This window comes from Phalangium opilio, unplaced genomic scaffold, assembly GCF_054372755.1.
Source record: "Phalangium opilio isolate 3A_F unplaced genomic scaffold, DU_Popi_V2 ptg000079l_1, whole genome shotgun sequence".
Classification (NCBI taxonomy): Eukaryota; Metazoa; Arthropoda; class Arachnida; order Opiliones; family Phalangiidae; genus Phalangium; species Phalangium opilio.
In genome coordinates this window covers 5,556,474-5,567,317 of record NW_028324187.1, presented here as the reverse complement: position 1 = coordinate 5,567,317, position 10,844 = coordinate 5,556,474, and the positions used below count along the sequence as shown (strand labels likewise).

The 10,844-nt window shown below is 36.3% G+C and overlaps 1 protein-coding gene across 1 annotated transcript; it reads right to left on the bottom strand.

Annotated features, from left to right (window-relative positions):
- Positions 1-362: 362 nt before the first annotated feature.
- LOC149654375 (TIP41-like protein) lies at positions 363-1,793 on the bottom strand. Its single transcript, XM_089845845.1, has 6 exons — positions 1,484-1,793; positions 1,209-1,388; positions 894-1,131; positions 737-832; positions 603-665; positions 363-538 (listed from the first exon to the last, which is right to left on the bottom strand). The coding sequence occupies exons 1-6, from the start codon at positions 1,648-1,650 to the stop codon at positions 443-445; spliced, it is 840 nt and encodes a 279-aa protein (XP_089701971.1). The 5' UTR covers positions 1,651-1,793; the 3' UTR covers positions 363-442.
- Between the last annotated feature and the right edge of the window lie 9,051 nt (positions 1,794-10,844).

The window sequence follows — 10,844 nt, the reverse complement described above, 5'->3', positions numbered from 1 at the left end:
ATAAATTGTCATGACGCATATTGACGGGACAAAGGCTTGGAAATAAATTGTTCTCATGACGGAACAAAGGCTTAGAAAAAATTGTTCTTATGACGGGACAAGGCTTAGGCAGAAATTGTTCTTATGACGGAACAAAGGCTTAGAAAAAATTGTTCTTATGACGGAACAAAGGCTTAGAAAAAATTGTTCTTATGACGGAACAAAGGCTTAGAAAAAATTGTTCTTATGACGGAACAAAGGCTTAGGAAGAAATTGTTCTTATGACGGAACAAAGGCTTAGGAAGAAATTGTTCTTATGACGGAACAAAGGCTTAGAAAGAAATTGTTCTTATGACTTAAAAAAGGCTTAGAAAAACAACTACTTTTCTTAGTGAAGCTTTTTTATTGGATAATAGTATTACAAAAGAACAATAGAAGTTGCAAGTATAGAATCACATCTAAATTAAGTATCAGGAAATTTTAAAATATCAGTTTGGATGCTTTTAATTGTTAATCTTTCCGCTAATTGTGGGGGATTAATTAAAACTGATGTAGGAATCTGAAAAATAATTAGTATTAGTTTCTTTTAATGTTAATTAATTAGGAACTTTTTATTTAATTACGCTTATGGCTGATAATTTGTCTTCTCTGGTACAACATTCTCGTAACATGTAATCTTTCCCTGTCTAAGAAATTGATCAAGAAAATAATTAAGGGAACTAATTAAGTTAAATTTAATGTTGGAGATGAATTATACCTCATGATAAATTCTTGTATCATGAAATTTAGCAACTACATTATCAACTCTTAGGAAATAACGTGTTAATATGAAAAATCCACTGGCCATAACTCTCTATTTAGAAGAAAACCAATTAAAAAATCAGGGAATTTTGAAAACTTTCAGGATTGCTGACCATTTTAACTGAAAGTTGGGCGATTCCATTATCAGCCAGTTCATCTTCAAATAAACAAATATCTTCATAGAATTTTATCTCTTCTTTCACTTTGAGTTTTTCCAAATCAATTCTTTCCGTTGTTGGTAAAACCTGCATTTTATTTCCATCCAACCCCAAGAGAGTTCCTTTGTATGTAGTGTAAAACGTCCAATCAAATGGCTTGACCACTTCAGTCACCTCTTGATTAGCACCATCTCTAACAATATAAGACAATAGGATCTATGGGATTTCGCTAGAAATGGATCATGGTAAGTTAGCGCTACTGCTACAAACCTAGCTTCACTCCATGCTTCAGCATCCGCGACTTTCATTAGATTTTTGGGGTTTTGAACTTCAGCCAGCGCGTCGAAACAGTTAAAAGAGATGCCAAAGCCTTTAGCGTGTTCTACTTTCAGATAATTATCGGCAAATGTCATGTCTGGTAATTTGGGTAGTGCTAATTGTGTCTCATATCTAATTAAGAAAAGCCCTAAAGTTAACTCTTTCTACTGACAAATAATTTTCAGCGTATTAATTTCGATAGAGCTATTTTAAAGGGTTAAAATTACCTGCAGAAATTACACAGCTTTTTATTTTCTTCTGTTAACTCGGAGCAGAGAACGTTTGTTCCGGTGGGTGTGCATTGGGATGGTAGAATATGGCTTTGTTCGCTCGTAATATTCCAAACGCCGAAATTATAATCTTGAGATGATTTAACTAATTTTATAGACGCCATTTATACTCAAATAAACTTGGAAATTAAATAAACAATTATAAATTTGCACCACAGTTACCGTAAGTCAGTAACAAATACATTAATACAATTAAATTTTTTGTTACCGACAAAGGCAATCCCTAAATTACCGCCAACTTGGAATCTGCCGAAAATTGCCGAAAGTAAAATAGTACTTTTCCGACTATGCGTCGTCTGCTAGAAAACACCCTTTGGCTAGATTGACTTGGCTTTCGACTTAGGCGGTAAAATAGAGTAGTAATTCGGCAAATCAAAAGACTAGGCGGTAAAATCCAAAAAACCACGATTAAAGCTAAATAACGACTTCATTTGAATATAATAACGCAAGACCATTTAAATACGTTTAAATATTACAAATCAAAGTAATTAAAACGTTTTCTCTCAACAAAAAAGCCTGCGAAACACGGTACAGTAGTGTGTTTATTTTCGGCATTTTTCGAAACAAAACAAAATTAAAGCTAATTAACGACTTAAACAAGTTTAAATTAATCTTATAATGCTCTTGCAAAATTTTCGGACATTTAAACATCACTTAAGTGGAAAAACTATACTTAAAACCCAATAAACTCCTCCATTGTCTAACGCAATGCCATTTAAACACGTTTAAATAATACTAATCAACGTAAATTCGAACGTTTACTCTCATAAAATAACAGCGCGAAAACTTAGCGGTAAAATTGTCCCTTCATTTTTGGCATTTTCCAAAAGAAAGAAAGAAAAAACACTAATTAAAACTTCTATTGGTTCTATCGAACCATTTAACGCAAAAAAAATTAAATTTCGGCAATTTCCAGAAAAACCGTATATATAGCTAACTAACTAATTAAATAAATTGTTTTCAAATACCAAATCGTTTTGCCTGTTGTACCGAACCACGTAGCACATAAATTGACAACAATGACCATTAAAATAATTTTATAATTAACTTTAATCATTATTAATAGTCCAATTTAAACATCAATTCAGTTAAGTTTCATCATCGTCTAATGCAAATGTAAAGACACACCTTTAATCATTAATTACCAAAGTTAATTATACTTAAATGACTTCGTTACGATTTATCTCATTCAAATTACCCGCTACAACAACATGGCTGTCCAAATCAGGCGGTAAATTAGTGTATGGACACTTTCGGCATTTTACAAAAATCACGTCAGTTGCCTACTCTAGAGCCTAGATGGCAACCCCATCCCCATCGCCGTGAAACAAATCAATAGAAAAATGGCTGTCCAAAACCAGGCGGTAATTTAGTGTATGGCCGCTTTCGGCATTTTACAAAAATCACGTCAGTTGCCTACTCTAGAGCCTAGATGGCAACCCCATCCCCATCGCCGTGAAACAAATCAATAGAAAAATGGCTGTCCAAAACCAGGCGGTAATTTAGTGTATGGCCGCTTTCGGCATTTTACAAAAATCACGTCAGTTGCCTACTCTAGAGCCTAGATGGCAACCCCATCCCCATCGCCGTGAAACAAATCAATAGAAAAATGGCTGTCCAAAACCAGGCGGTAATTTAGTGTATGGCCGCTTTCGGCATTTTACAAAAATCACGTCAGTTGCCTACTCTAGAGCCTAGATGGCAACCCCATCCCCATCGCCGTGAAACAAATCAATAGAAAAATGGCTGTCCAAAACCAGGCGGTAATTTAGTGTATGGCCGCTTTCGGCATTTTACAAAAATCACGTCAGTTGCCTACTCTAGAGCCTAGATGGCAACCCCATCCCCATCGCCGTGAAACAAATCAATAGAAAAATGGCTCTCCAAAACCAGGCGGTAATTTAGTGTATGGCCGCTTTCGGCATTTTACAAAAATCACGTCAGTTGCCTACTCTAGAGCCTAGATGGCAACCCCATCCCCATCGCCGTGAAACAAATCAATAGAAAAATGGCTCTCCAAAACCAGGCGGTAATTTAGTGTATGGCCGCTTTCGGCATTTTACAAAAATCACGTCAGTTGCCTACTCTAGAGCCTAGATGGCAACCCCATCCCCATCGCCGTGAAACAAATCAATAGAAAAATGGCTGTCCAAAACCAGGCGGTAATTTAGTGTATGGCCGCTTTCGGCATTTTACAAAAATCACGTCAGTTGCCTACTCTAGAGCCTAGATGGCAACCCCATCCCCATCGCCGTGAAACAAATCAATAGAAAAATGGCTCTCCAAAACCAGGCGGTAATTTAGTGTATGGCCGCTTTCGGCATTTTACAAAAATCACGTCAGTTGCCTACTCTAGAGCCTAGATGGCAACCCCATTGCCATAAAACAATACAAAACAATGAAAAAATTGCTGTCCAAAACAGGCGGTAAAATATGATATCAACACTTTCGGCAATTTCCAGAAAAACCCTATTTAAAGATAACTAACTAATTAAGTAAATTGTTTTCAAATACCAAATCGTTTAGCTAGTTGTACCGAACAATGTAGCGCATAAATTCACAACAATCACATTTAAAATAATTTTATAAGTAACTTTCTTCTATCTCGGCATTTTAATTTCCTAATTTAATCATTAATTAAAATGAGAAACCCCTTAAAACCGATTATACTCTATCATTGTCTAATGCAAAGAGCTTTAAATGCGTTTATTCATCACTTATTAAATTGAATTTTACTTTAAAGTCTTCATTACGATTTCTCGCATTCAAATATCCCACGGCCACTAATGGCTGTCCAAAACCGACGGTAATTTAGTGTTCTATACCTTTTCGGTACTTTACAAAGGGACCTAAGTTACTGTAGAGCAAACACTTTGCTGTAAAACAACTCACGAAAAATATTGCTGTAGGAAACAGGCGGTAAGATGTTAATCAGGGGCGTGCCAACCTTTTTACTGGAGCGGGGACAAAATCCTACACTGGTAGAGAAAGTTGTGTAAAAATTTTGCACTTGTGTAAACAACTTTGAGCAACCTTAACCTCTTTCCAAACTCATACAAGAGCAAAAATTATTTTGCAGTACTTCAATGTTGTTCAGCACTCATCAATGATCTAAGGCTATACAGTATCTCGCATGCACTGTAAAGTTACGAAGAGGTCCGCATGAACGTGAGATTTAATGCCTGGCCAATTCAATACTCGTGGGATACAGTGGCCACGATTCTATAAGGTGCCATTTCTAGAGTAGCATACATTTCTCTCTTTTCGTAAATCGTAGAAAATAGTAAAAATGCAAAGAAAATATGTCTTTAGCCAGAAGTCCATTAAATTAGCCTAGGAAGTAACCAAAAGCAGGGTTTGGGACTCCCCTCTCTTGTGTAGCAATACTGAAGAAGGGCGACACAATTTGCCCTATCGAGAGAGAAAAAACTATTGGCTGAAAATGAACAATGTATGTCTAAAAGGAACAGAAAACACCCCCTTCCACTGTAAAACCGAGCCCTCTTTAGCATAGAATCAGGAGAAGGGATGGGGCTAAGACCATTTATGGTCTTAGGATGGGGGTGTGAATTTAGGAACAGTCAAGGTCATTCAGTTTTTTATGACTCTTCATAAACCTATTGAAAAAAAAAACTATTTAACGACCGTGGCCGTTCCTTTTATTATTTTTTTTATAAAGCAAACAATCTACCCTTTAGAGATCCAGCGTTCATGGACTGAAGGAGTCACGCCCCGCTCACGTCAAGAAAGACTTCCTAGAGAGGAGATTTCTAACAGTGTTAGGAAAGGGGGAAAATTTAACCCCCTATGCATGGAGTTAGAAGGAGTTCTTACCCCAGCAGAGACGTACGCTATACCAGCTATTGTAATTGTTTACTTCCTAGGCTAATTTAATGGACTTCTGCTTTAGCCTACCTATTCTTTCCCAAAGTTGATAGCTACAATAATTTGAAGCACTATCGGCTACACCCTTTCTCTCTTGGGTTAATTAGCTCTATGATTAGCCACGGTTATATGCGAAAGAATTGCAACACTATACTGTATAGAAAGCCGTGGTTGCTATATGTATACATGTTATGTGTAAAGAAAAAATGGTGGAAGTCAGGAACGACACATTCTCGAGACTGTCAAACAATGCGAAATTCTTCATTTCCAGGACTAGTTTAAAAATGATTCTACATTTCTACAAAGATACGACAACCTGAGCTTAATACTGAACTTCAAAACCGTCCTCGAGCGACGATTTTTGAACTATCAAAGCTGTCACTTTTACCAATCCCCTTTACGATTGCAATATTTATGGAATCTATTCGCATGCATCACACTAAATAACTGGGCATCAGCGCAAACTCCATTGGTTATTACATAACTCCACGGAGTAAAAATTGACGAACTTCAAATAATTTATTTATAAATATTACGAACATGTTAATGATTAAGACCTGTATTTTCTTAATCACTTCCAAAAACTGACTTCCTCTCACAACAATAATACACTGGGTAATGAAAATTTCACTTTCAATGAAATTTTTTACTATTTAGACTCAGTCACCAGAGGGGGGCGATTCCCCCGCTGCCCCCGTGGTTGACACGCCCCTGAAAATAATTAAAGCTAGTTAACGACTTAATACTAAGCTCTACCCGTGTCGCGAATTATAGATCAAAACATAATACCACTTAAATTTTCGTTATGATCTTGATTATTTTGAAATTTAAATATCAATTAAGTTGAGAAATCATTTTAAAACGCATTACATTCTATTATCTTTTAATACAAACCGATTTAAGTACTTAAAAATTTCAATAATCAGTCTCGAAAAGTTAGGGCGAAGAGGAAAATCAAGTGAATTTTTAACTTATTCTCCTAATATTTATAAGAAATATCTCGAAACGATTTTAAAAATCAAAATTGATTCACATTTCATCGATTAATCAGTGGCAGCACGTCCGACCGATTCGACTAATCGTGTAACGTCCTGCTAAAATTATTTCAGCCACGCTCAGTATCGCGCACCACGATTATCACATTGCGCACATTGTTTATCTTATCTCGCTCACAAATTTTGCTCGACAAATCGCGTGCGTGCCAATTAATATTTTGTTGTATGCTGTAATTGTAATATTCCGGGGAATCGAAGAACGGATAGTTTTAGTGATTATCCCCTCTATGAGTTTACAGCATAGACTTATGCCGATGCACACTTATCGCATCTTATAAATTTATAACATGAACTTATGCCCAGAAGCGTTTGAAAGAGAAAGAATTTGGTAAAACACCCAACTTGAGTTCTTTCGCCGGAATATTACAATTACAGCATAAGTAAATTTATAAGGGTAAAATTTTTATCACTGTTTAGGGTTGGACATCGAGGGGCTATTCACTCTGATTTTATGCACGGTAAATCATTTAAGCATTGTAAAAGATAGCGCTATCCACTCATTAGGGTAGGGTATAGAGGGGCTATTCACTCGTACGATGTGGCTAATATTACGAGCCCTTGGGTCGTCTTGTTTAACTAGAGGCCCTTTTATCGTTAAACTTCTATTAAACTTAGTTATTAGATAATCTAAATTCAGGTGCTTTTTATTTAAATGAGAAATCATCACGATTGACATTCATAGAAATAAGATATCACCATCAATACATTACTGAAAGACCTAAGAATGTCATGTAGCGCCATATTACGTATTTTAAACGAGTATCGGTTTAGAATCATATTAAACCAAGCGATCCGATACTGTCGGGAAACCCCTAGTATCGGTGCCGATACCGATATATCCCTAGTATCGATGCCGATACCGATATATCCCTAATATTTTCCTTTGCTTTTAAAATGTTTCTCGATTTCTGGGAAAATAGACGCAACTTCCGATACTAAACACCGCCTTAAATCAAAGCGCGGGTCCAACGTCGGAATATACTTACTTTTGCTCTTTAAAAATTCTCCTCGATTTCTTTGAATTTTGAAATAGGGGAGCGGGATTGAAAGCGTTAAACCCGTATTGTTGACGGGTGACAAGAATTTTAAAGGGAGTATTGAACCTTCCATTTAAGCAAACGTAAAAAATAATTCACAATGCTTAACCTTAATAGAGCAATTAAATGCTATACTTAAACATACTAAAACAATTAAATGCTATGCTTAAAATTCTATTATTTCCTCTTAAAATACACGAAAGGAAAATATCACCTCAGCACAATTCTCTCCCATTCACTCTCCCTTCAATGAACGATGTGGCTAAAATGGCTGTCCAAACAAGGCAGTAAGATAGTTTCGGCAGGGATAGATTTAATTTTAGAAGTAGGAATGGAGAACGGTTAGTATTTACTTCTATCCGACTCATAGCCCAGTATAGAGCCCCTCCCTCCAGCACGTAACGAAAAGTTTAAATTTTCTTATTGACTCACTTAAACTACGTTTTGATGACGTTGCTGACGTGGACGGCGAAAAATACGTAATTCCTTTTTACCTCTGTCACTATGACTCGCCTAGCTTCTTTCATACCCCTCAGTCCCGTGGAAGGGGGTCCGGGACTTTGACGCGCGCCCACATTACTCCGTTCTCCATTCCTACTTCTAAAATTAAATCTATCCCTGGTTTCGGCATTTTCATAAGACACCCTAATTAAACCTAAAAACTATTTAAGTAAGTTTTTTTTGGAACACCAAATATTTTTAATAGTTCTACTCTATCTTACCGCCTGTTTCCTACAGCAATATTTTTCTTGTGAGTTGTTTTACAGCAAAGTGTTTGCCATGTATAGACTCTACAGTAACTTAGGTCCCTTTGTAAAGTACCGAACACTAAATTACCGTCGGTTTTGGACAGCCATTAGTGGCCGTGGGATATTTGAATGCGAGAAATCGTAATGAAGACTTTAAAGTAAAATTAAATTTAATAAGTGATGAATAAACGCATTTAAAGCTCTTTGCATTAGACAATGATAGAGTATAATCGGTTTTAAGGGGTTTCTCATTTTAATTAATGATTAAATTAGGAAATTAAAATGCCGAGATAGAAGAAAGTTACTTATAAAATTATTTTAAATGTGATTGTTGTGAATTTATGCGCCACATCGTTCGGTACAACTAGCAAAACGATTTGGTATTTGAAAACAATTTACTTAATTAGTTAGTTATCTTTAAATAGGGTTTTTCTGGAAATTGCCGAAAGTGTTGATATCATATTTTACCGCCTGTTTTGGACAGCAATTTTTTCATTGTTTTGTATTGTTTTATGGCAATGGGGTTGCCATCTAGGCTCTAGAGTAGGCAACTGACGTGATTTTTGTAAAATGCCGAAAGCGGCCATACACTAAATTACCGCCTGGTTTTGGAGAGCCATTTTTCTATTGATTTGTTTCACGGCGATGGGGATGGGGTTGCCATCTAGGCTCTAGAGTAGGCAACTGACGTGATTTTTGTAAAATGCCGAAAGCGGCCATACACTAAATTACCGCCTGGTTTTGGACAGCCATTTTTCTATTGATTTGTTTCACGGCGATGGGGATGGGGTTGCCATCTAGGCTCTAGAGTAGGCAACTGACGTGATTTTTGTAAAATGCCGAAAGCGGCCATACACTAAATTACCGCCTGGTTTTGGACAGCCATTTTTCTATTGATTTGTTTCACGGCGATGGGGATGGGGTTGCCATCTAGGCTCTAGAGTAGGCAACTGACGTGATTTTTGTAAAATGCCGAAAGCGGCCATACACTAAATTACCGCCTGGTTTTGGACAGCCATTTTTCTATTGATTTGTTTCACGGCGATGGGGATGGGGTTGCCATCTAGGCTCTAGAGTAGGCAACTGACGTGATTTTTGTAAAATGCCGAAAGCGGCCATACACTAAATTACCGCATGGTTTTGGAGAGCCATTTTTCTATTGATTTGTTTCACGGCGTTGGGGATGGGGTTGCCATCTAGGCTCTAGAGTAGGCAACTGACGTGATTTTGTAAAATGCCGAAAGTGGCCATACACTAATTTACCGCCTGGTTTGGACAGCCATGTTGTTGTAGCGGGTAATTTGAATGAGATAAATCGTAACGAAGTCATTTAAGTATAATTAACTTTGGTAATTAATGATTAAAGGTGTGTCTTTACATTTGCATTAGAAGATGATGAAACTTAATCGGTATTAAGCGAATTCTCTACTGAATTGATGTTTAAATTGGAATATTAATAATGATTAAAGTTAATTATAAAATTATTTTAATGGTCATTGTTGTCAATTGATGTGCTACGTGGTTCGGTACAACAGGCAAAACGATTTGGTATTTGAAAACAATTTACTTAATTAGTTAGTTAGCTATATATACGGTTTTTCTGGAAATTGCCAAAATTTAATTTTTTTTTGCGTTAAATGGTTTGATAGAACCAATAGAAGTTTTAATTAGTGTTTTTTCTTTCTTTCTTTTGGAAAATGCCAAAAATGAAGGGACAATTTTACCGCTAAGTTTTCGCGCTGTTATTTTATGAGAGTAAACGTTCGAATTTACGTTGATTAGTATTATTTAAACGTGTTTAAATGGCATTGCGTTAGACAATGGAGGAGTTTATTGGATTTTAAGTATAGTTTTTCCACTTAAGTGATGTTTGAATGTCCGAAAATTTTGCAAGAGCATTATAAGATTAATTTAAACTTGTTTAAGTCGTTAATTAGCTTTAATTTTGTTTTGTTTCGAAAAATGCCGAAAATAAACACACTACTGTACCGTGTTTCGCAGGCTTTTTTGTTGAGAGAAAACGTTTTAATTACTTTGATTTGTAATATTTAAACGTATTTAAATGGTCTTGCGTTATTATATTCAAATGAAGTCGTTATTTAGCTTTAATCGTGGTTTTTTGGATTTTACCGCCTAGTCTTTTGATTTGCCGAATTACTACTCTATTTTACCGCCTAAGTCGAAAGCCAAGTCAATCTAGCCAAAGGGTGTTTTCTAGCAGACGACGCATAGTCGGAAAAGTACTATTTTACTTTCGGCAATTTTCGGCAGATTCCAAGTTGGCGGTAATTTAGGGATTGCCCTGACAAAGGCTTAACGGAACTCTGCTCTGCCCAGCGGGATAAATTAGCAGACCACCTTTTGAGTGACCTTTCGTTTCCTCTGACATTTTCGCGCGTTTTCTATGCCGTTTTCCATTGGTTGTTATCAATCTGCCACCATGGAGCAATACAACAGTAGACACAGATATATTTGATGGGATTTTAAAATAACTTTTGTTATCACTCTTATAAAACTACTCCATGGAAAATGCCAAGTTAGTTTTTTCGAGTTTACATTCTTGCGAAGAAGT